Source organism: Podarcis melisellensis (assembly GCF_964234715.1).
Source record: "Podarcis melisellensis genome assembly, chromosome: 12".
NCBI lineage: Eukaryota > Metazoa > Chordata > Lepidosauria > Squamata > Lacertidae > Podarcis > Podarcis melisellensis.
In genome coordinates, this window is record NC_138544.1 from 39,064,190 (window position 1) to 39,090,054 (window position 25,865).

Here is a 25,865-nt window from a genome sequence, read left to right on the forward strand (position 1 = left end):
CAGCAGAGCTCCCTAACCCTGAAATTCTTCCTCTTGTTTGGAATGAAAATTGAGATTATTACAAGTTTAGGTGCCAATATTGTGCCTGTGTGGTCTGAATTAATCAGGCTAGGTGCTCAAAGCCTGCAGTTCCTGTTGGCGGGTGTTCAGAAGTTGATTACTTTAACCTCTTAACTCCTGGTGAAACTGTGGTTGATTGATGAAATGGACTTTTTATTCTTAGTAAACATGGAGCAGTGGCCGATCATGGGGTGGGACAACATACCAGGAAGAATAGGGAGCATTTGATGGTGTGTGTCCTGTCCCCCATCCACACTCCAGAGTTCTCAAGCAGCAATGTGAGAAAGTGTTTCACATTCCAGAAAGGAAGTGTTCGTGTGCTAAAGAGCCAGTGTGGTGTAGTGGTTAAGAGCGGTAGTCTCATAATCCGGGGAACCGGGTTCGCTTCCCCGCTCCTCCACATGCAGCTGCTGGGTGACCTTGGGCTAGTCACACTAGTCTGAAGTCTAGTCTGAAGTCTCAAAGCCCCACTCACCTCACAGAGTGTTTGTTGTGGGGGAGGAAGGGAAAGGAGAATGTTAGCCGCTTTGAGACTACTTCGGGTAGCGATAAAGCGGGATATCAAATCCAAACTCTTCTTCTTCTTCTGAAACGTACAAATAAATTATTTTTTGGAAAAAGCCAGTCTTTTGAATGGACATTCTCTGATGGTACTCATCATTGCTGAGCTGCTTCTGAGCTGAGAACTTTCCCATAACTGTCGCTTCAGAACAGGTGGAAGTCAAAGACCCCTTTCAAACTTGAAAAGTAGAGGAGGGCAGCAGTACTACTGTGCCAAGTTGCTCAGATATTATTCAGTTAATATTTTTTTCGCTGCAATTCTGGATTGCCCCGGACCCCCTTCCCCTCATTGCAGTTCCATGCACATTTACCTGGGAATCAGCTCCACTGGACAGGCGACTTAGCTCCTCAGTGGAGATGCACAGAATCGCTCTGTCGCCAAAACTCTTTCTTTCTCTGGTTTATGATCCGGCAAGCCTGCCAAGATTGTAGCAGGAGTGCACTCATTTATCTATTTTTGTCTATTTTAGTTTCCAATTCTATCTCAGCCTAGCTAATTTTCTCCAAGCTTATTGGTTGACATGCTTTTTAGCGTCTTCTTTTACAGATTTCACAAAGGCTGCAATTATGAATCTTAATTTAATTCTGCTTGGGATTTGCCAGATGCTTTTCCTGCACGAGGCTCCCATTCCTTAAGAACGCACAAACAAGGAGACGTTCCAAGAGATACTCTTCCTTCTGGCGTTGGTTTTGAAGTGGTGGGTGGAAGCACCTGTAAAAGGTCTTTGTGGGGCGCAGCTGTGCAAAATGTACCCACGTAACTTAGAAATGGGCACCCTGTGTTTTCTACTGCTTAGCGGTTTGAACAGGTGATAATATTCCACAGACAAATGGGCACTTGAAAGAGTTACATAATATGTTTGACTTTGAAAGTGTCCATCATAAAAGAGCCTTTTCCAACCCATGCCCCTCCAGATGTTTTTGGACTCCAACTCCCATGACTGAGTCATTGGTTGGGTAAGGCTTTTTTAAAATACAGTGGTACCTCAGGTTAAGTATTTAATTTGTTCCGGAGGTCCATTCTTAACCTGAAACTGTTCTTAACCTGAAGCACCACTTTAGCTAATGGGGCCTCCTGCTGCTGCTGCGCCGCCGGAGCACAATTTCTGTTCTCATCCTGAAGCAAAGTTCTTAACCCGAGGTACTATTTCTGGGTTAGTGGAGTCTGTAACCTGAAGCGTATGTAACCCGAGGTACCACTGTATAATGGAACATGATTCTGGGGAATGTTAATATTTATAGAAACGCTGTACAACAACCAAGAACTCTCTCCTCATAGTAGTGGAGAAAGCTGCTTAGGTGTCTGGGGCAGCGCACCCAGGGGTGGGGCAAGGGCGGGTGAGCCTCCCATAGGGGTGGGGCACATTGCGGGGCCTCCAGAGTCTGCCTGCCTCCTCGCACTCAGCCGCCCTACAGCTGGGGGGCAGGCAGTGGGCAGACCGTTTGGGCAGCACAGAGCCTGCGAGCACCTAAGCCACCACGTCTCTCCCAGGAGAGACATGTGGCTCAAGCGGGCTGCACGCCCTGCAGTGAGTGCTGCCCAGCATTTTGTCACCCCCCTAAGTTTCCTCCGCCCCTGTCTCCTGAGCAGCTTTGCAATACTTTTTGCTCAACAGGTGCCAATGTACCTTTGAGTAGGCCTGTGCGAGTGGTTTGATGCATGGATACCAAAGAAGGATGTCAAAAATGCGGGAATGGCCAGTTCCTAGTGCTTTGCTAAAGAAAGGGGCAAATGTACAACGCAGCCTATAAAAACCCCACTGCTGTTACATACGCAGGTCAGACACTGCAGCAATGAGAGGTTGTCTTCGTCAGGAAAGCAATCATTCATTGTGTATACAAAAGACAGCATATGTCAGTTTGGCAAGAACCTCCTGTCAGTCCACCTGCCGATGAAGGCACAGGGGGCAGGTATCCAAGTCTCCCGGCTAACTCCCCTGCCTAGGCCAAGAACCAAGTTTCCCAAACCTACAGATAAGCACAACATTAAAGCAAGCCAATTAGCATACATCAAAGCAAGTGTGAATAAACTTATTGAGCTCATCCTTGCAGCAACCACCAATTAGTCTTGAGGTTACCTTAAGTACCAAGATGGCGTTTGCAGGCCTTCCAGGTTCAACATACCAGTCAACCCAGTTCTTGTCGATTTCCTTGACATTTGGGGCAAAACTTCCATTTCACAGCAAATCTACACATTTCATCCTGCAAGTTTGATTTACTCAACTGTAGTAGAGTTGCCAACATTTTTATTAGCACCTGTTTCTGTGTCTCTCTTACTGCAGTGTGACCCGATTAGTGGACAGTAATGCTTATTAGTTGTCTCCATGCAATGGGCATTTTCACCAGTAGATTTTCTGTATAGCAAGCTGCTGTTAAATGCATAGGGGAAGGACAGAGCGTTTCTTAACTGGTCATGTGGCAAGCAACCCTAAAAGTAAGGTGGGATTTGCCAAAGTTCTTGACTTACTAAGCCATATTAGCATCATTTTCATGTCATAGGAAAACCATACTATGGATTACTGGGAGTGCACAGCACAGCAGCAAAGCCAAGATTTAGCTTAATGTGCCATTCCAGCTGGGAACTGCAGTTAAGGCCAGTCCTCCTTAACCATGACCTGTAACCATAAGACAAATCATAAGACAGATCACGGTGAAAGAAGAAGCGATCTCAACCACGATCCTGGTTTCTAACAACACGCTAAATTTAGCTGCTGGGCTGCACTGTGCTAAAAGGCCAGGAAAGAGCAAAGCGAGTGTGAGCTTATCTCTGGGCATCGACCCGTTTGTGAGGACCCAGTAAGCCATAGCTCCTGCTTTGTGCTTCCCCTGGCAAGAACAGATACTGTGAATAAACCAGGAAAGGAATAGTTTTCCTTTATATCTAAACAATGGCTCATGCTTTATTTTACCCAGCAAACCACAATTGCTAGCTAGCCTTAAACCATGTTTTGCTGTTGGCTTGCTGAACATGGTTTGCTAAGGTGAAACAAGCAATGATCCTGAGTTCAGTTGTAATGCTAATTTATCCCCTTCCTAGTTTTTCTGGCTTCTTCTGCCAGAGAGGAGCAAAGTGGGAGCAATTCAGAATGCTGGTTATGACTTAAAGCCATCAGTGATATGGAGCTCCAGCTGTTGTTGGACTCCAATTCCCATGAACCCCAGCTAGCACAGCCAGTGGGTAGGGATGATGAGAGCTGTAGTCTAGCGACATTTTGAGGGTCAATGTTTTCTCAGCCCTGCCTTAAGAACTGTCTGAACCCATTTCAGAGACCTTGTTAAAATGTCTACCTTTAAAAACCATTAGATCAGTGGACCTTTTCAGTGGTGGCCCCACAATTATGCAATCCAATTCCAAGTAAAGCCAGGTGAGGCTTTTTCCTTTGCCAGCTTTAAATGGGCCTTTAAAGACCCATATTTTCATCGTCACCTTTGTGGGGCTAATTCAGGTTACTAGATACTGTTCTTTAGAGTTAGATGGGTTATTTTGCTGGCATGCTATCTTGTATGTTCCTGGGAAGGACTTAGCAACAGTAATAATAATAATAATAATAATAATAATAATAATAATAATAATAATAAATTAATTATATTACTGGTTTTACTGTTGGATTTTAAAGGCTTGTATTCATGCATGGTTGTAAACAGCTTTGAGAGGTGATTTTGCCTTTTTTCTTTAAAAAAAAAAGGTCCAAGAGCCTTTTAATCAAATAATTAAATAAACGTGGCTGAGAAACCTGAGCTACTTATTTGCATACAGATATTGTCTGGAAAGAGCTTTGACTCAGAACTCAGGATTTCTGTAGGCTAGAATTACTGTCCTCCCAGGGCTTGTAATCACTATCAGTAACGCTGCCTGGTGGAAGAGCAGCTTCATGGCATTGGGTGGAAAAGAACTAGGTTAGAATCTCACCCTCAGGCAAACCCATCACCTGTTGGGGGCCTCACTGAGAGAGAGGAGAAAGAGAGAGAGAGAAGCTCAGGGGGCTATTTCGGCAACAGCCGCTGAAGCCGACAGCCGCTTTTGAAAGTACTGCCCACTAGTCTGCTGAAAACTTTCTGACTGTTTCACGCAGGCTCTCCTTGCCCTCCTGGAATGTAGTTCGCTTTTGAAAGGAACTTTGTACTGTCAAGGAGGAGGATAGATTTTCCTTTACTGGGGGTGGGGGGAGGCTGCTGGGTTTTTTTCCCCCTTGGTAGTTTTCTAAGCTGCATGTTTTTTGGCTTTTGAATCAAAAGCTTGTGCAGTTTTGAAAGTAGGCAGGGACAATGGAGGAAGCTGAGAGCCAGAAACCTGAGCCGCTCCTGGCTTGTCCGAGAGACAGCAGACAGATGAAGGGTGAGTAACAGAATCATGCGTAGATGGAGTTGCAGTCAGCCTGTCCCTCATTGCTGCTTTTTATATCTTCATGACAGATTATATGGAGCAGATACTTTATATATTATGCTGCGGCTGACTGTTTTTTGTCTGTTTCTTACATCTGACTTTCTCTTGGGAAATACTTTTCTAGCAGAAAGAAAGCGAAGAGCATAAGGGTTCAGAGGTTGGTTTTTTTCCTTTTTGGTTTTGGTTTTGATGCAAACATTTTACGAAACACAAAGCAATCTATGAAAAAGGAGGGTGTTGTCCCCCACAGTCAAGGGAGGCCACCCTTCTAATATTATGTTCTCCAACAATGCATGAAGAGTAAGCTTCCTCCTCATTTAGTTCAAGTGAGGATTTCATTTTTGAGCTCAAGTTTTGAAACTCAGCAAACCGCTCAGAGTTTAGTGCTATTCCATGGGAAACACATGAGTGTGTCTTGGAATGCAGCCAGAAATTATGGACACAGCTTTCATGTCAGGGCAGATTTGGTGTCCTGCATACCAGTTTCACTCTGTTTTGTCTTGGATGTGGTGCAAACTACATGCTTTATAAGAACAAACATTTTGGATTGGGGAGCAAGATATTCCTAATTTGAATCTGAAGTGTTTGTAGAAAGTGTGTGTGTGTTTGTGACTTGTTATTATCAGAGCTAAGCCCCGATGACTTGACAGTGAAGACAGACCAGAAATGGTTTGTTTATTCATTCATTCATTTATATTACAGCTTTTGTGTACCACTTTCTGTCACTGGTAGCCTAAAAGTGATGGAGCATCAATACAAATAATAGAATGCAATTAGTAATGGAAATTTGGGCTAGTCTCCTGAAGGAGTAGCAAAACTGAGCAAACTCTGGCGTGTTGGTCTTCCACTGTGGTGGGTCAGGGGGCTAACTCCCAGGTCACAGCCAGATCTGTGGTGGGTTGCAACAGCCACTCTGCCACCATGGAAATATATGGCTAAAACAAATAAGAAATGGTCTCCCAAAATTCATGTTTGGGTTAAAGGTGCGTCCTGGGTCAAAAAAAAAAGGGGGGTGTTGGAGGCTGCTCTAATAGTTGACCAGAGCTGTGTTCAAGACTAACCCAGGTGCCTTTACAATGGGCGACATTGAACTATGCTCTGGCTGTGTGATGTGATATATAAATATAATAAATTAACTTTCTCTGGCCTATTGGTGTAAAGAGCCCTCCTTGTTGTGACTGGCCTCCTTGCAATTTCCTGCTTTGGGCAAAGCTGGGTGACAGTGACACACACTGGTGATTGCCAATTCTGCAGACCCACTGTGAGTGCGAAATATGCCCCTTATATACCTGGCCCTTCTCCCTCGTGTTTCCAGTAGAGGTAGTAAGTCAGATCATTTATAATGCCTCAAGTCAGCCTAACATATTTGATTTGGACTGTATGCCAGCAACTGGGAACCTCTGGTCTGTGGGCCTCATTGGGTGCCGTTTGGCCCGGGAGGCTGTTTTGAGCAAGCAACACCCACCTGCCCCACGCCTTTGCATCATACATGACATCAAGCGTGGGGCAGGTGAAGGCGTGGCTCCTTACCAAAAACAGGTTGCCGGCACTTGCAAAAAGGCACAGCACTTTGGAAGTGCTGCTGGTCGTCGTTGCCTGCATAGCTTGGTTCCTTTTGCCACAGTGCTTTGATTTCATCCAAATGCTCAATGCTGGGTTACCCAGTAGACAGACTAAGTACGTGCTTAGAGCAGGGACACAAATAAAAGAATATTTCTCAATTTTATGGAACACCTTTCCAGTTGAGCTCAGACAGGTCCCGTCCCTACTGAATTTCCTCTGCCTACTGAATATTTTGTTACCCCAGCAGGCATTTTAATAGAAGTTCTTTTGCTTTTTGAATTGTAAACTGCTTAGAGACTGTTGTAAAGCGGTAAATAAATTGTTTAAATAAAGATATTATGGTAGGTGGGCAGGGCAGTCCCACAGGGCCAGACCCAGTTCTCTCCTTCTGTTCTATGCAGATTTATTTACAGTATCTTTAGCTGACTCTTCACTGAATATCTTCAGTAACAAAGCGAGGAGTTTCATGTATATAATGCAACACTTTCCAGAGCTAAAACCGTGGAATATTTAGGCACATATTGTGGGAAGTCCTCGCATTCTCACTGCCATTCTTAGCCAAGTAGATTCAGCTTGATTGATTGCTTACTGTTGTTTTTACATTTTCTGAGAGAACAACTGTTATTTTTATGTGTGGGATGGAAAGAGTTTCCAACTGCTCAAAGCAAAATAAAGAGATCACATTGTAAGCTTCGTAAAGGCAGTTTCACAACTTCTACTCCGTTTCGTGGATGTGTAGTAAACAAACATATGCTTAAACCCAAACATTCCTGAGCCTGGGAACGAACTAAACTTGGTGCAGTGGAATGTCAAATAGGCTGCAGTGTAATAACAGGGAGCATCTATAGTCTTGGAAGCTGTACTGTATATGAAATTCCTACTTGATGGCGCCAAGTGCCTTCCATCAACTTCAGCTGGTGGTCCAGCTGCGCCCCTGTCTGGAAAGGGATAGCCCAACTTCTGCCGCCTCTGAGAACCTCTAGGTTAGATTGCTGCAATGTGTTATATGTGGAGCTGCCTCTGAAGATGGTTCAGAAACTTTTCAGCTGGCACAGAATTTGGTGGCAAGGTTGTTCACCAGGGCAAGATAGTTTGAGCATATAACACTGATCCTGGCATTACTAAACATCAGGAATAACGTTCTGACTGTTTGACAATGCAACAGACTCCCATAAGAGGTTGTGGACTCTCTTTCCTAGGAGGTTTTTAAGCAGAGGTTGGGTGGCCATCTGTCATGCATGCAGGGCTTTTTTTTTACAGCGGGATACTCAGTTCCAGCACCTCTCAGGTGGGCACCGTTGCTATTCTAAGAGAACAAGGGAGGTGTTCATGGTGAGTTCTGGCACCTCTTTTTCTAGAAAAATAGCACTGCATGCGTGTTACGTACTAACTTTGGATCCTAGAACAATAGGCAAGTAGGATCCTAGAATGCAACAACTGATTGGCTTGTAGGTGAAGACCAATCAGGCTCCAGGAAGAAGTTAATCAGCCTATTAGGCTGGTAGGATTGTAGAATGCAACAACTGATTGGCCTGCAGGAAAAGACCAATCAGGCTCCAGGAGGGAAGCAGAACCAGCCAATCAGATGGGACTCATTGTGTAAATAATGTACAGTGGACGCTTGGGTTGCGAATGTGAACCATGTGGGATGCATGTTCGCAACCCACAGCGTTTACAACCCGCACCTGAGGAGCACGTGCGGGTTGTGATTCAGTGCTTCTGCGCATGCATGACCGCTGAAACCCGGAAGTAACCTATTCCGGTACTTCCGGGTTTCGGTGGTCCGTAACCCCAAAAAACACAACCTGAAGTGTCTGTAACCCAAGGTATGACTGTATATAAAAGCCTGAGGCTTGGGGAGCAATTCAATCACTGTTTTACAAGCTGCAATAAAGAGCATGAAATCACTACAGGACTCCAAGTCTATTTCAATGCGTATGATATTGGGTGTGGGGCTGGTGGACATGGTTTGTGGGAACAGGCCACACTGGGGCCACCAGTGCATTAATGTCACCAGGCATTGATTTAACACAGCTTCACCTGAGTCAGATGATTAAGGAGATGCCTAACCAGGCCAAGGAAGGGAAAATCCAAAGGGATTTCTCCCCCGTATAGAGACATTAACTGTGCAGAGGAAAGGTCAAGTCTGAAGCAGCCTTTGTAGATTTTGATTAGGTGTTTCTGAGTTGCTGCGCAGACAAAAGCCACGGAATTAGCTGTCAGTGTGAGCATTCAATGTGACACTTTAGATCAGGAGTGGAAAATTGGATACAGCTAGTCAGCTGGATCCTTCCTTTCCCCATCTTGCGTGGGCCAACGTTGAGGCGCGGACAGGGCACACACCATTGTGACATCAGGCAGCAGCTTAAAAGGGGCTCACTTTTGAAGTCCATTTTAGGCACACTTTCGGCACAAACCGCTTGCAAACGGACTTCAAAGAGGTAACAACCATGCTTTTACCTGACGTCAGGGATGGGGCAAGTAGACGTGGATTGGAGGAAATGACTTCAAGGGCCAAATTAGAGGGTGCTGCTTAATTAGGCCCACAATCTGGAGGTTTCCAACCCCTGCTGTTGGAACCCCCAGGAAGTTTCCATAATGAACTTGTTGGCATAACATGTCATTGGCTTAAAACGAGGAAAGGTGAACTAGATACTTGAACGACTGCAGTGCCAGCGAGCCAACAAGCCTTTTGATTTGTCACCGTAAGCCCAGCAGACAAAGAAGAAAAAAAATCCCCACATTTAAGATGCACCACATTAAAGCATGAACTTTAAGCTTTTTTTCTTTGGTGATCTAGCATGGAGCTTGGCATTCTTCAGGAGCACTGCAGCCTGGGACTCTTATCTTAGCAGCATGCTATGGTAGAATTCTCCCCCTCCCTTGACTTTTCAGAAAGGATTGTCCTCAAATTATTGAGATTGGATGTTTTTGTAATTATGTTACACATGGAAAATATTTCATCCTCCAACAGCCCCTCAGCATGTGTGGCAGCGGCTGTACTCTAAACCCCCCTAACTATATAACAATTTAATATAAAGTGCTCAGGAATGCTGACTGGCTTTTAAAGTGTTTAGCAGATCCAAATCTCTCTGCCCTTGAATCTCGTCTTTGAGCCGATTGAGAAATAAAACACCTAGGGTTGAATTCGTTGGTACCCCTCTATTCCCAGAAGCACTTTTGAGCCAGTGGACTCCTTTGCTAGCAGAAAAGGAGGGGAGCCCTCCATAGCCCTCTGAGGCTCCTAAAACTCTGCTCCAGTGGGTTGGGGAATTATCCAGAGCAGTGTGGAAGGTTGATGGAGGCCTGCAGGACAAAGAGGGAGCTGGCATCTTAGTTATTATCATGGGTCTGTTTGTTTATTATATTTCTGTTGAGTCCTTCCTCCCAAAGGAGCCCCAGGTAGCAAACAACAAAGGAGCAAAACAATGCAATTTATTAAATAAATAAATAAGAACGTATGAAAAGGCACATATCGTTCGTCACAGCTAATGATTTCCTGAGGTCCAGCGCCGAGGGCCTTCTGGCGGTTCCCTCGCTGCGAGAAGCCAAGTTACAGGGAACCAGGCAGAGGGCCTTCTCGGTAGTGGCACCCGCCCTGTGGAACGCTCTCCCACCAGGTGTCAAAGAGAAAAATAACTACCAAACTTTTAGAAGACATTTGAAGGCAGCCCTGTTTAGGGAAGCTTTTAATGTTTAATAGGTTATTGTATTTTAGTGTTTTGTTGGAAGCCGCTCAGAGTGGCTGGGGAAACCCAGCCAGATGGGCAGGGTGTGAATAATATATTATTATTATTATTATTATTATTATTATTATTATTATTATTATTATTATTATTTTATTTCCAGGTTGGCAGGACCAGTATCTTCCAGCCACTAAGTCTCTGATTGAGCAGGAATGCTTTTAATTTTTTTCTGAGTGTTAGTGAAGGAGACTGGCACATTTCACTGGGGTGGGCATTCCATGCCATAGGTCAGCATCTACCAGGCAGCCTCCAGCAGGGACTCTTCTACTACCCAGGACTCCCTTGCTGAGTGTGGAGCCCAAGATGGTTTATATTGGTTGGGGGGGGGAGGTGCCCTCAGTGAAATCATGTGCTTTGAGGTCAAAAGCAGGAGCGTTATGGGATATGAAGGAATAACTGACACAGTTGAACTCTACAAGTTCTCTGCCGCTAGTGCAGGAAACTGCCCTGTAGATTTGTCAACTGATTTAAATATTGGCTGGAGGAGTCAAGGAGTGTGCTAAAACTGCCAAATATGGCAAAAGCAAAGGAAAATATTTCACAGGGGGACATTATGGAAGTGGTGTTAATAAAGAGAAAACAGCTTCTATAATAGCAGGATGCGCAGGCGAATCATTTGAAAGAAGTGCTGGTGTCACCTGTAAGAGCCTGGGAGATAAATCAGACAGTCTCTGTTGCTAATCTCTCCTCTGCCTTGAACTCATTAGGTAGCCTTTAGGCAAGACACACACGCTCTCTCAGCTTCAGCCCCTGCACCTACAATATAGGGGATGATAGTGCCAACTTATCTTAATGGGTTGTTGTAAAGATTGCGTGGCATATTGAAAGTACTATGTAAATGTTAAGTATGGTGGTGGATGTAGCTGTTAAGCTATTTGATGTGCATTCAGATGGTAGTGAGACTTGCTTCCAGATATGCGGAGAATCAGGCTGCATGATTCCCATCCTAAGCATACTTACAAGAACATAAGAAGAGCCCTTCTGGATCCGACCAAAGCCTCAACTGGCCCAGCATTCTGCTCTCACATTAGCCAACAAGCAGTGTCCAACTCTGTAACTCAGCCATGAAGCTTGCTGGGTTACCTTGAACCAGTCGCCCTCTCTCAGCCTAATTTCCCTTGCAGGGGTTGTTGTGAAGATGACATGGGAGCTGGGAGAACCATGTACACCACCTTGAGCTCTGGGGGGAAAGGTGGGATATAAATTCAAATGAATAAATGCCAAAAAGAAGCCTATGAACAGGACTTATTTGAAAGAATATCCCATTGAAGCCAATGGCACTTAATTTTGGGGTTGGGGAACACATGGGTAGGATAGTGCAGCAAAACAACAGTTGGATGCTCAGTTAGTTTGCTTAAATCTAATTGAGCTCATTTGGATTTGCATTTTAACACCAATGCCTGCAGTCCCCATCGAAGTCTTGAGTCAGCTTGCTCAAGATCAGACTGCAAAAAATAATTATTAATTTTTGGGAGAGCCATGACTGTCTGTTAATAGCAGGTAAGGTTACAGATAGACTTGGAAAGCATTTTTAGTGGTTATGTTTCTCATTTTGCTCTCCACTAGCCTATTTCCCTCCCCCTCCCCTATTAGGTATTAGATAACATACCTTCAACCTGCATTTTTCTTTTGGGCCCTGAGGGGGGTTTGTATTATTCGGTTACCTGCAGATAAGTTAGCTGTAAGATCCATGCTATGCCTGTGTTCGTTCCACAAAGCAACCAGTTATAGGCAGGCCTCAAAAGTAGATTTTAAAGTTGTAAGAGTTATCTGACTCCCCGCCCCCCCCGCCCCAAGCATCCAGTTATTCTCCCCCCCCCCATTGCATAGACTTGCTTTTATTTCATTTCTCAAAAGAATGGTTTATTGAAAAAGTGACACTATATTTTCCAGTCTGCTGTCTCGGAGAGGCATAAAATCCAAGCGAGATCCATGAAATTTAAAACCATGGCTATGCTCTGAAAACTGGGGGGGGGGGGGGAGCAGGGAGCAAAGAAAAGAGAAGTACTTTTTTCTTCTTATTTCACAGAAGTTTCGGAACATTTTGAAAACACACTGGAAAAAGATTAAGTATTCAAACTCTACTGTACGAAAATAATTTTATCATTTGCGATCACCAAAGGAAGCCTCATTACAGTCCCATTAAAAAGTACTGGAGTGTTGCGATGATTTTTTTTAACGTCTTAAAAGATTTTAAAGCTTAAGGAAGAAAGAGATCTACCATTCATTCCCCCTCGCTATTTCAGTACGGAGAACTGCATAGCAAGGACATGGCTTGCTTATTGATCCGTTTTCCATCCAGCATTTCACATTGTTTTGTATAGCTTATGCAAACTACTATTTTAGTGGTTGTCTTAGTTAAGCCTAATAGCATCTCTCCTCATTAAAGAGAGCAGAACCATATGCTTCTATGCTATTTTTTTTTTAAAAAAAACCATGTACATCCACACCGAAAAATAAACTTCCTTGTTCTTCTTCTGTAGGCATGACTGCTGAGATTCTGTTTTGATCGTATCTCACCTTTTTGATTTGCAGACCAGAAAAGCAATTTGCATGCAACCTCGTTAGACGATGCAGAATACCTGTGGCCTAAGGAACTTGTTGCTTCTGGAAACAGCCAGGCTTCTGCAAAGGCAGGCCGCAACATTCCTCGCAGACACACCGTAGGTGGCCCTCGAAGTTCCAGAGAAATTCTGGGAATGCAGGCATCAGATATGGACAAGAAGAGAGAAGCTTTTCTAGAGCACCTGAAGCAGAAATATCCCCACCATGCCACTGCGATCATGGGGCACCAAGAAAGACTGAGAGATCAGGTATGGAAGACAAAGCAAATGTTTACATATGTGGCTTTGGTTCTGATGCTAAAACCCCTGTGGCTATTTATTCACGCATGGAATTCCTGTGCAAGTGGGCTTTGCTGCTGAATGGGAATGAATTCATGGAGCTCCTGCTGATAGTGAAGACAGTGGGGGAGCCCTTATTCTTGCAAGGAATCAATATGGAGCTTGTGTACATGTAAAAAGCTGCCAGATCAGACTGATAAAATACAGGAATGGCTGGGTCTTAGAAAATCATACAGTGCAGTTCCATTTCAGAGTGAAAGCAGGAGAGAGTTTGTCTGCAGGAAGTTTTTTGTATGAGGGACCATGCACGTAGAAAACTTAACCTGTCAGGGAAAAGTATTCTAATCTAGCCTTTTCCCTGACATGTTTAAATGGTTTGTTTCTTTGCTTTTTTGTAATGTTTAGGGCAGGCATAGGCAAACGTGGCCCTGCAGATGTTTTGGGACTACAATTCCCACCAACCCTGACCACTGGTCCTGCTAGCTAGGGATCATGGGAGTTGTAGCCCAAAAACGTCTGGAGGGCCAAGTTTGCCTATGCCTGGTTTAGGGTTTATAAATACTAAGCACCCAGATATTCAGTCCTGCCGCTTCTGCAGTCTGAAATGGTATAGTGTAGCAAGAGTTGCTCCACTGCCAACACATGGCCCACCTGATTGTGTGTTTTCTATTGGCTGAAATTCTTTAGGATTTAGCCAGTGTGGTGCTCTCTGGATGTTGTTGAAAGTGATCTTACAAACCATGAAAGGGTGTGTGATACTTGAACTGACAAATAATCATTATAAGGCTATTGCTCCACCTCTGCTTCTCAAGGAAGGAGTGATGAACAGAAAGGTATTTATAAGCCATAGGTAGCTAACATGGATAATAAACTACAACTCCCATCATCCCAGACCATTTGCCATGCTGGAATGACTGCAGTTGCAGCCCATAACATCTGAAGGCCATCATGTTGGCTTCCCCTTCTCTAAAACATGATGTGCCTTACGATTTGTAAGCTCAGCACAGGGTTTGGGTTCCAAATCATAGGGTCATATTCAACTAACTTTTGCTTAGAGTAGACTCATTGAAATTAATTACTTTGGTTCATTCATTTCGGTGGGTCTGCTCTGAGTAAAACCGGTTGGATGCAATCCATGAGTTGGTTGTGAGCTTTGAATCTGAGCCTTTGTCAACCTGCTGTGACAGAAGTATTTTAACAGGTTCTGAGGCACCAGTTTTGCTCGACTAAACACAATTGCTTTTCAGCCGTTATAGGACATGGCATGAAAGCACAACCTGCTTCTTTGTCAGAGCTAAGCCATAGGCAGCTGTCGAGAGGGATGCAGGAGCCAGGGACAAGCTGGGAGCTGGAGCTAAGGGCTGGAACCAAAGTTGGGCTTAATATTCGACTCTGGGTTTTCAAGACAAATTTGTACCTTGCTGAAATGGGCATATGGGGGAATATTCAGTGACTTTTCAGAAAGGGCAAAATTCTCAGAACTTTTTCAGGGGTGCTGCCTTAATGAGGCATGCCAGAGGTAGGACAGAGCAGAAGGAGACTTACCCTTGTTCCAAATTCCTTTCTTCTTGATCATATTACCTAGCTAAAGTTACATTGACAAAAAGGGTGGTGCAAGTCGAATTATGTTTTAAAAGCTTGGTTTCTCTCTGCCAGGCTTGGGTTAGCTTAGCTGAAAGGAGTTTAGAACAGGGGTAAGTTACACCAGTATAAATTATACTTGGCTTCTTATAGTTTGGATTGTTCTGTTAGGTTGCCCCCCCATAAATTGATCGACGAAAGCTTAAGATGACTGTTGTGATAATTAAAACTAGCAGCCCTACTGTTAATTTGTGTGGGTTTTTACTGGCTGTGGCTAAGCAGCCCATGGTGGGGACTGGAATGTGGAAATGTCCGGTTTGCAATTAAATTTAGTACTGAGATCCTTGGCCAGCCCACATTATGTCATTACAAAGTCTTCAAATTTTCCTACCCCACCCTTTCAAAAGCATGCAAAGTCAAATGAAACATCCACAGCTGACTTTGACAATTCCTCTGTGTCTGGAATGTGTCACTTGTCAGTGATGTTACTGATGGAGAGGAAGTGGAAGACAAAATTTGAAAATAGCTACTATCTAATCAAAGAGCCATTTTCCTGAATGACACAACTTAAATTATAGACTAAGAAAATGCAAAACCCAGATGCTCTGTTTCTGGTGAAAATGGCCATAAAGAAGCTGTTTCTGTTCACATTCAAAACTAAACGCACCTAATATAGTTTACACAAAGAGACATTACGACCAACATTTAAAACAAAGCTAAAACACAAATGGGCAGAACAGGAGCAACCTAATAAAGGGTGGATGAGAAGAAATGTTGGGGTCACAGCAAAAGCTATTTGCATTTAAGCCAGCTTGGGAGGGGTTAATGTGCCAGTTTCTGTCTGTGTTTCTTTTGCACCGGCCAAAAAGATTTATTTTCTGCCAGGCTTTTGGCTTTTATCTGTGGGTGGGAAGTTTTAGTCCTGCCTTTGAAAAAATATGAATTGAGTTTTAGATTTTTCTCCGCCTTGTTTTCATGCGAATTACTTTTGCAAAAGACGCGACTAATAAATTTTAATCACCGTCAACTTCATAATAGCACACTTTGTACACTCGCATGTTCTCACGTTGGGCTTTCTTGTTCTGCATTCCCCAGATACACATACCCTGGTGCTTTAAAGTTATCTCTGTTCTCTAGTGTGATGTACGCATGTACGTGTTGTGCTGCAGGAAACTCTGGTACAACACTGGTGTTTCCCGCAGCAGCTCATAAGATGTTGGAGCTGCTCTCAGAGCTCTGATTTCCTGCCAAGTGCTATAAATCTCTGAGTACTGCTTGCGCCTCCCCTCTTTCCCCCTCTGACTTTGAAATCTTGAAGCTCTTCCCTGACTGCTTCATTGATTGTGCTTGTTATCTTTGTAATGAACTAGAGTATCTGTGTGGAGAAAGCAGGGTGGTAGTTAAAGATAATGCACAAATTGCTTTCTTTTTTTTTAAAAAAAAGAGATGTGAGATTAGATCTTTCCTGAGTCATGTAAATATTTTGTTCCACTGGCGAAGATACTTGCAAGCCAAGTTTGAATAGACTGTTGCAGAGACAACCCTACACATTTTGCAACTTGATCTCCCTCCGAAGCCAATAAATTACAGAAGGAATGCAGTAACTGCATTTGCTGCTTGTTTAAAATGTGCCATACTTGCTAATTTATTAAGACTGCAATCCTAAGGGAGCGACGTTTTCTCAGGAGTAAGCGAGGTTGAATTCAGCAGGACCTACGTCTGAGTAGATATGGTTAAGATTGTGCTGCTCTGTTGAATTCAGTGGGACTTACTTCTGAGTAAAACATGCATGCGTCAAAGGAATATCTCCTATTTATACATTTTATAAATGAATCGGGTATGATAAGAAGTGCATAACCTTTAAAGCAACATCATTCCTCAGAGGGTGAGAACATGTTGCCTTTGTCTAGAATCATTCCCTCGCCAGGTTCATGATCAAAGTAGAGATGGGTTTAAAGATAGCATACACAACAAGCTGTTCATCTTAAAACTATTTCATGGAAACCTGTCATACAATTAGCGAAGTCTGCTTCTTCATCAGTCGTAAAGACCTGTGACAGACAATCCCTAGCTAATTGGTAATGGGTGTATGTGTGGTCTGCCCTTCTTCAAAGGTTAAAGTACCACAGGATTGCAGGAAAGGCTGGCTGCCCCATAAGCTTCTGCATGGGTGGAGGCTCAAAAACAAAGAGGACCTAATAAGAGAATTGGCTCCAAGTCTGTGGAGGCCAGTCTGAGACTTCTCCTTCCCTCTATTGGTAGACCCTGGGTGGTTTACATGGTAGTGGTGATAGCTAGTAACAGGTAACAGCACTGCAAAGGTCATTGAGGGCTGCCATTTTAATTTCCCGCAATGCCCCAGAGTAGTGATGGGAGAGGAATTAGTTCAGTTTGCATTTTATTGTGAAATGCCCCAATTCATATGTCCTGAATCGAAATGCATCTACCCTTCAAAATACCGTACTTTTCTCTCTATAAGACGCAGTTTTTCCCTCCTAAAAAGTAAGGGGGAAAGTGTGTGCGTCTTATGGAGCGTATGCAGGCTGCGCAGCTATCTCAGAAGCCAGAACAGCAAGAGGGATCACTGCGCAGCGCTCCCTCTTGCTGTTCTAGCTTCTGGGATAGCCCCTCAGTCCCTTCCCCCACCTCCTGGAAAAGCCCCCAAGAGCCGCATGGAGCGTGTGTGCGGCTCTTGGGGGCTTCTCCCTCCTCGGGGGAAAAGCCTGCAAGCGCCACGCACACGCTCCATGCGGCTCGTGAAAGGGAGCACTGAGCAGAGCCTGGGATGCATACAGGTTCTGCTCAGCGCTCCCTTTAAAGAATTTTTTTTTCTTGCATTCCCCCTCTAAAAACTAGGTGCGTCTTATGGTCAGGTGCGTCTTATGGAGCGAAAAATACGGCACTCACTTTTTCCAAAGATGTCCAACCAAATGAGGTGTACAAAAATGTCTACAATGTGGCAATGTAGGAATTAATTAAAGAAATAATTTCCCCCCCTCAATTAATGAAAATGAGGAGAACATGAGTTTGCAGACAGCCCAAACATAACCACAGCCAGACATCAGCTTTATCCTAACATGGTGTTCCCAATGACTCAGTTGTATGCTTTATCCATCCCATCTGTGTACTTTGCTGCCTTTGTGTGGGTGGCCCCCGCAAGGAGCTCAGCGTCCGGGAAGCCACCCCTTTCTCCTTCTATTGGGACACAATCACATCTATTGTTTTACTGCTGGGAAGCAGCCAGGTAGAATGACAGAAATGATCTGTCGATGTTTTTCAACTTCTCTTCCACCTTATGAATGCTTTGCTGCCTAATGGGTTTTGGACAGCATCCAAAGAACCCATAAGCACACAAATGACTTTCTCTGTGGTCACTGGGACTTCCTCCACTGTCAGCTCATCAGTTTGCATCAGAAGAGATCCTCTATGTTTTTGTGAGTAGTCAGGTGGAGGGGGTGTGTCTTGCTGCCTTTGAGAAGGGATCCCCGTAAACCTTGCTGCATGCAGGGAAGCTCCCCATATGACCATCTAGATATCCACCTAGCATAAAGCAGAAAAGTGCTTCTAATAGGCATGTCGGCACCCAGTGGAAGAACCTTTATCTAAACATCAACCCCCAGGCACTGTTATGATACAGACAATGCACTCTGACAGGTGTGGCTCTTATTGCAAAACAATTCCCCCGGAAACTAAGGCAGAACTTCTCAGATCTTTCTGAAAGGAATAGTAGGAAGCTTGTCACAACTCCAGAAGCTGGTGGCGGACCGGAGTGGAGGAAGGTGTTGTGCGTCTCTCCCCACTCCACTCCACCCCCCACCCCCCGCACCTTTGATGGAAAATGAAACTTTCAGCATGCTTTGACCAGGGAAGCCCGGAATGACTCGCAAATGAGACCCGCCGTTTACTGAAAAGAAGGAGGAGAGACATAAAGAAAAGGTGGTGTGTGTGTGTGATTCCTAAAGGTCTCCGAAGTTTTGGAGGGGCAGCTTCTGAACGTGGTGTGCCAAGTTCCCTGCATTGCAGGTAGGTCCACAGAGTTGCACCGCTCTTTCTCGTTGTTCTCTGTCCTTCGAGAGCAATGGCGGTTAGCGAGGGGTTAGTGCATTAGGAAAAGCAGCTGAGGCAGAGGAGGAGGAATCTGCTGTGAGATTCAAATAATGCACGCAGCAGCGGTGGAAGGCTGTTAAAAAATAGCTGAATTCCTGCCAAATAAAATGGGGGGGGGGGAGAGAAGAGAAAGAAAGTCTCCAGGAGAAACCAGTTTTACAGGTTGTGCTGCCCAAAGGGCATTATGGGTTCTGTTTAAAAAAAGAAAAGAGAATTGTTTCAAAGGGAAACAATGAACCTGCAGAAACTGTATTAGCAAAACCTCACAAGGCCTGGGTCTTCAACACAACAGTTTTTCGGGTGTGTGCACCCTTGCGGGTTGTTTCTTTTTGCACTGTTGGGCAGGTCACATTTTGTTGCTCCACAGTTATTAGAAAAGACCCGTCCTATACTCCCACAGTTTGTTCACCATCAAAAGCCAAATAAACATGTGTTCTATATTTTTTTTAATAAACCTACTTTGTAGTAGATCAGCACCATGCCAAGGAGTAGACTGTTAAACATTTACTTGGAAGGAAACAGTTCAATTGCATTGTGCGGCCTCAATCTGACAGGTTAGCTCTACTGTGTAGGCAGGTGGGGTTTAAGTAACCATGGAGATCTGTGATGTCATGCTTGGGAAAGCATGTTAAGGCAGCTAAGGGTACATGTAGCCGTTCAAAGTCCCATAGGCTGGAAGTTGCTTTTATGCAAATGAGAAAGTTTCACTTGGCGAGGGGGGTGAAAGGGGGGCTAAATAAATTGCAGTGGAGACACATGGGAGGCGTTTTACCTGCCTGGGATTGTAAGGGAGTTTGTTCGGAACTAAAGATTTGGGTGACTACTCAAATCTTGGGAGCTGTTCTCAAGCGTATTTCCTGGCCTGCCTCCAGAATCCTGCAATTAGGTAAACAAAAATGTCCTCCTTCGCTTTGCGACGACTATAATACGATTGAAATCTACTTGGCTGTGTTCTTTTCTTGAGAGTAGAGCTGAATCAATAAACGGGGTTTTCTGGTATGATGTACTCTCTCTCTCTCTCTCTCTCTCTCTCTCCCTCCCTCCCTCCTTTCCCCACCCCAGCTCTTGATTTGAATGATCAGCAGATTTTTGAATGCTGTGAAATAAGGAGGAAGTTAGGTGACTCATGCTTAATACGAGTGTGGTATTAGAGAGGAGAAACCAGAAAATGAAAATGGATTTGTTCTATTGGTAGAACCTTTCTTACTAATTGTTTCTGCTTTCACTGTTAAGAATCAAACTTAATATCACAAGTTTTTTTTTTTGGGGGGGGGGTTTATTATAAAACAGCCTTTCAAAATGCAAACTGCAGAGGTCCTTTTCATTATTATAGCATTATTTTGTGGAAGGGCAACTTTGGAATGGGTGCAACAAGTTCCATTATATGACTAAAAATGTTTGGAGGGGAAGAGCACAATGAATTCTTTCCCATCGAAGAAGAAGTAAAGCCACCGATTCAATTTAGACACCTGTGAAATGTAAATGAAGGATGGAGGAGGCATGGCAGAATACCTGGGGAATGTTCAAAACAAGTTTCGATGCTTCCAGCCCAAACCATACAAAACCCTGAGATGTATAAAGAGCTCTCATCATTTGCTGTTCATTTCTTTATATATATATGAACAGAAGTAAATTTAGCAGTGCAAAACACTAACAAAATAATTGGAAACAAATGAAAATTTATTTTAAGCTCTTTTTAAACCCCATTTTTTTTGTCTAGTGCATTGCAGATCTATTTGACTTGACAGTCATGGATAAATTGCCACTATTAGTTATTAATGGGAATTTATAGACTTAATTTCAAGCCTGCTTTGTGTGTGTGTGTGTGTGTGTGTGTGTGTGTGGAAAAGGATCTGAATCGTTATGTGTTTAATATTGAAATATGTCATATTGAACAATGTGTCAAATAAACCAGCGTATTTGCATTAATTATGCTGATTGTGGTTGATGAAGTGGAAGACTAGAAGGGGGGATATGAAGAAAAACGAGTCAATGTTAATATTATGTGAATAAATTTGTGGCTGGTAACCATATGTAGGAAAATGGCGTTTGATTGCAGCAAGAATATCTTGTGTGTTCTGAATTGATGCATATTTAACTAGCGAGTACCTATCATTCCACTGCGGATAGTGGCATTGTAGGGAACCTTTAGGGATGGAGCACATTTCTATGCACAGAAAAAGGCATTTCATGTTCCAGTGGAATGGCTGGAAGTGCAGTTCAGGTCTTGAAGTCGTACATTTGTCCCCAGACGAAGCACTTCCCAAGTGCACCTGCTAGCTGAGTCAGTTGCCTCACTTTGCCTAATGCAAGGGCCGGCTCCCTAACCAATCTGCAGGTCAGGACCCATTTGTTCAGCACCATCAAAATCAAGTGAATGGGGCCACTAAGAACTGGGCTTCCTTCTGTTTTCCTAGTCTTGCTCTAGCTTTCATGCCACCTAGAATTAGGTCTGCAGTTGTCAACTGTTTTCTGTTTTTTAAAGTAATTTGTTGTTTTTATTTAAATAATTTATATACCACTTATGTATAATAGTCTCTAAGCTGTTTACAAATAAATGCTAAGAATAACAATAAATTAAAATGATAAAATCAGACTTCAGCTGGAATGCCTGTTGGAATAATAAAAGAAATGTCTTCAGTAGGTGCTGGAAGTTCAGTAGGGAAGTGACCTATCTGACCTCAACTGGGAGTTCCATAAAACACAATACTAAACAGTTCCTGGTGGATAGAAGAGCCATGCATCTGAACCACGGAGGACCACTAACAGTGACTCCCCCCCAAGGCACCAGTGATCAGGCAGGGATATAAAGGATTGGTTCAGTTTGCCAAGCTCATTTCCTTATCAAGGTGAAGGCAGTTCACTGCTTTGATTTTTTATTTATGAAACAGTGCTGTGTGTTCTTTCTCTCTGAATGGTTGCTTTGCCATTTTAGAACCATGAGCAATCAGTCCAAAGAGCCTCTTTAGACATATACAGTCACATCTGCATGCCAGGCGGCATGGCCTCTTTCTTGAACAGACCCTTGCACTGCCCCAGAGTCTGTTAAAGTTCTCCGGAGCTAGCTGCTTTCTGAAGGGGAGGCATCCGAAATGAACTTTTTCAGAACAGCCTCTTGTCATTCACTCATATCTGTGTGTAAGACTTTACCTGGCCATGTTGCAATCCTTGACTGGGCTTTGTTCAGTTGCTTCTGATAGCAGCAGCTACTCCTCTGTATTTGTTTCCTTGCAACATTGTCTGAGACAAGTCATCTACAAGTCCTGGACTGAGAAACCATGGAGTCACTGCCAAGAGCTTATCTGGGCATGTTTTAATACCAAGGAGAAAGGGATTCAAGTTCAAAAAAGTGCAAAGGAAAATGGATGTAGCTCATTTGTTCTGCTTTTGCACCAACCAGCCAATCTTCAGCAGGTTGGGTGTGTTTTCATTGGGGTCACGGTCCTTCAAAAACACTGCAGTTGTCATGGGGTTCTGTCCACCACATTCTAGTCTGCTTCTTGGTCTCACCAAACCTAGTATTGAATTTGCTCTCAATCTGTGTTTTGTCCTCTTCTGCCTGATCAGAGATGCAAGACACCCTTTTTTATGACTCTTGGTGTTCAGTTTTTTTTTGGCGGGGGGTGGTGACTACCAAAACAAGCTGACACTTGCTGTGGAGTGTTTTCAGAGAGCCATACTGATGCAATGTTCACTATAAACCTTATTCCTTTTTTACTCTGAAAACATAGGTGAGGAACCTGTGGCTCTCTTATACAGTGGTACCCCGGGTTACATACGCTTCAGGTTACATACGCTTCAGGTTACACACTTCACTAACCCAGAAATAGTGCTTCAGGTTAAGAACTTTGCTTCAGGATAAGAACAGAAATCGTGCTCCGGCGGCGCAGCAGCAGCAGAAGGCCCCATTAGTTAAAGTGGTTCTTCAGGTTAAGAACGGACCTCCAGAACGAATTAAGTACTTCCCCGAAGGTACCACTGTATCAGGCTTTACCAGCTTTGGGTCTCCAGATGTTGCTGGACTACAGCTTCCACTATCCTTGACCGTTGGCCATGCTGTCTGGGGGAGATGGAAATTGGCCTCCAAGATTGGGAAAGGCTGCTTTAAATGTTGTTGGGCTACAATCCCCATCATTCCTGATCATGAGCCAACAGCATCTGGAGGACCACAGGTTCCTTTAACCCTGCCTTCATGCTACGTGCCATGTGTGGGTTTTTTTTGGGGGGGTGCCATATCTGTATGGTAGAACACATGCTTCAAATGTAGAAGGTCCCAGGTTCATTGGTTTGGAGGAGGTACCATAGTAGGTTGAGCACATGCTTTTCATACAGAAGGTTCAAGGCCTGGTCTCTCTCAGGTTAGAAGACCTCTTCCAGAGACTATGTAGAGCCACTGATAGTACAGGACTAGATGGAGTAATAGTCTGACCTGGTGTAGAGCAACTACCTGTGTTTTCAGAACATTCAGTAGTTTCCTCAGAAGGTTTGTTTGTTTGTTTGTTTGTTTTACAAGAAGACATTTGGAAATGAGCTTTTCAGAAGGTAAGCTTGCCCACTATAACTAGTTTCCCCTACAGTGTGTAGGCATCACAGGAGCATGTTCTAGGCATCATTGGTATTGTTTGTGAACTGATGGTAGAATGAGCCACAGAAAGGCACATGGACAAGGTTCCTTGGGGCAGGGCGGGTTAAACACTGACTTCCAAGAGTCCCAGGCAAGGACAGCAGAAAGTGACCTCGGAACATGCCCATCTGAAAAACAGATATTGAAGCAAGCTTTGATCTCAAATACAGGGTGGGCAGGCCTGTAATCTTTGTTAATAGGAACCTTTAAAAGGAGAGAAGCCCATAAATAAGATTTTGTTCCTTGAAGCAGGCTGTCCCTCCTAAGTAATCACTTCTGCACCTGCAAAGATACTGTGGCAGCAGAAAATCATTTGCTCTCCCTGAACCTCACACGCAGCATGTTTGTTTAACCCAGTTGGTGCAGGCAGCACTTCCCCTGGGCTTAGAATGGGGAATTTCAGTAATGGGTGATGTCTTTACGTTGATAATGCCCAATGAAAACAGAGTTGTGTGTAATTCTCTGACCAGTGAGTGTATTGAGGCACTTTTAATGCATGTGCCTTTCTGAACAAAAGCTGGCTGAGCCGGACACACCTGGTCAGTTAGTTCCATCTAATTTTAATCCTTGAGGTTTAAACCCCCTTTGCAGAGATCTGTTTAGGGGATCAAAAGTAAATAACACAGGCAAATCTCTAGCTGAAAGCGTTTTCTGTTTCTTTTGTCTTTGGTGAATGCATTTGCTGAAACAGCACAACAGATGGGGGAAGAAGACCCTGCCGTCATTGCCTGTGAGCGCAGCCCTGTTTTGTAGTGTAGATCCTCTTGGCTCCTATATCCTCAGCCTACACTTCCTCCTGAAATTGCACCAATTTAGCAAAATCCATGACTAGGGCATTTTGCATCTGGGTGCATCAAACAACAAGGGGCTGTGTTCTTTGATGTGCCTCCATTTATTTGCACTTGGGAGAGAGACGCTGTTTACAATTTGTGTGTGGTCTTTCTTTGGTTCATTCCTCTTAATTCACAATCCAATTCACCAGTAATTTGTAAAAAAACCAAACCAAACCAAACCACCCCACTTTAGCCCTGCTTCCTCCTACCTAGAGGTTGGAAACCTACTGTCACATTGTGTCTTAGTAGCTACGGATACGTCCGTTTTTGAGCAAACCATTTTGCCTACAAAGGGGATGTGTGCTTTTGTCATCATGCATAGCTAATACACAGGCAGGCCCATTTAATTGTTTGTAACTCTAGCTGTTCATTGGGTGTGTTCTGAAGATCATATCTTGGCTTTATGTGATTACGCTTCATCCCCCTGAATGCAACCTCATTGTGTAAGCTGGCAAATGAACCTGGAAGTCCTCAAGTTAACTTCATGTCCCATTACAACTGAACTGCTTCAGAGCAAGCCCTGGTTTAAAATTGGCTTCATATCCTGACTTGATTTGAAATCATTCACCATAGCTTCCCAGTGTGGACAGAATGGGAGACTGTAGTTAACTGTCCTGGTTTGTTTGCTCATTTGTGCAAAGGGAAGAAGAAAGTGGCTCTGTGTGGCAGAATGAGGCTTGAACATATTTTGGCTTATTATACGAATACAGTGGTACCTTGGGTTACTTACGCTTCAGGTTACAGACTCCGCTAACCCAGAAATATTACCTCGGGTTAAGAACTTTGCTTCAGGATGAAAACAGAAATCATGCAGCAGCGGCACAGCAGCAGCAGGAGGCCCCATTAGCTAAAGTGGTGCTTCAGGTTAAGAACAATTTCAGGTTAAGAACAGACATCCAGAACAAATTAAGTTCTTAACCCGAGGTACCACTGTGTATTATTTTCAAAGACAGCTGAACTAGTAACCTAGACAGATTTTTTTTTTATCCCATCCATTCTCTAAGAAGCTCAGGGTGGCATGCATGGCTCCCCTTTTCAACAGCCCTGGTGGGCAGGGAGATAATAATGACTGGGTCAAGATCACCCACTGAACTTTGTAGTCGAGAGGGGATTTGAACTCTGGTTCCAGTCCAACACTCTGACCTTCATACCACCCTTATGTTCTGTGGCCCTCCGGACACTTTGGGCCTACTCTTGCTTTCTTTTCCATTGGAAGGGAAATGGAAACTGTTACATGGTGAGGTCAGGGTTTTAAAAACCCTGCAATGAGGAGGGCCGGTCCTATTATTAGGCAAAGTAAGTTGACAGCTTGGATGTAGTGGCAGCACCTCACTGATGGTAATCTTAGCACTGTGGGTAAGATTCAACTTGTTAGAGCCCACTTAGCTTCTGTGCATGGAAGGCACTGTTTCGTATTTTGCGTCAGGTGGCAGAAGGTCTTGGACTGGCCCTCACAGTGAACTTCTAGGCGTGGGGAGACTGTCTGGTCAGAAGCCAGATTCCACCTCACAGCTATATGCTGGATCTAGCAACTTGTAAGCCCACATTAAATTCTCACAGAGG

The 25,865-nt window shown here is 44.0% G+C and overlaps 1 protein-coding gene across 18 annotated transcripts in view; it reads left to right on the forward strand.

The window, feature by feature from the left end:
* The window catches only part of KIAA1217, a 358,771-nt gene that overhangs the window by 172,057 nt on the left and 160,849 nt on the right, over positions 1–25,865 (forward strand). For 14 of the 18 annotated variants that reach the window (XM_081931416.1, XM_081931433.1, XM_081931431.1 and 11 more), the window contains one exon: positions 12,850–13,127. In XM_081931416.1, coding sequence (XP_081787542.1) covers positions 12,850–13,127 — 278 coding nt within the window. Of the gene's footprint in view, positions 1–4,659; positions 4,958–12,849; positions 13,128–18,537; positions 18,762–19,576; positions 19,732–25,865 lie in introns of those variants that run through there. The other 4 variants (XM_081931435.1, XM_081931436.1, XM_081931421.1 and 1 more) reach the window with 4 other exon arrangements.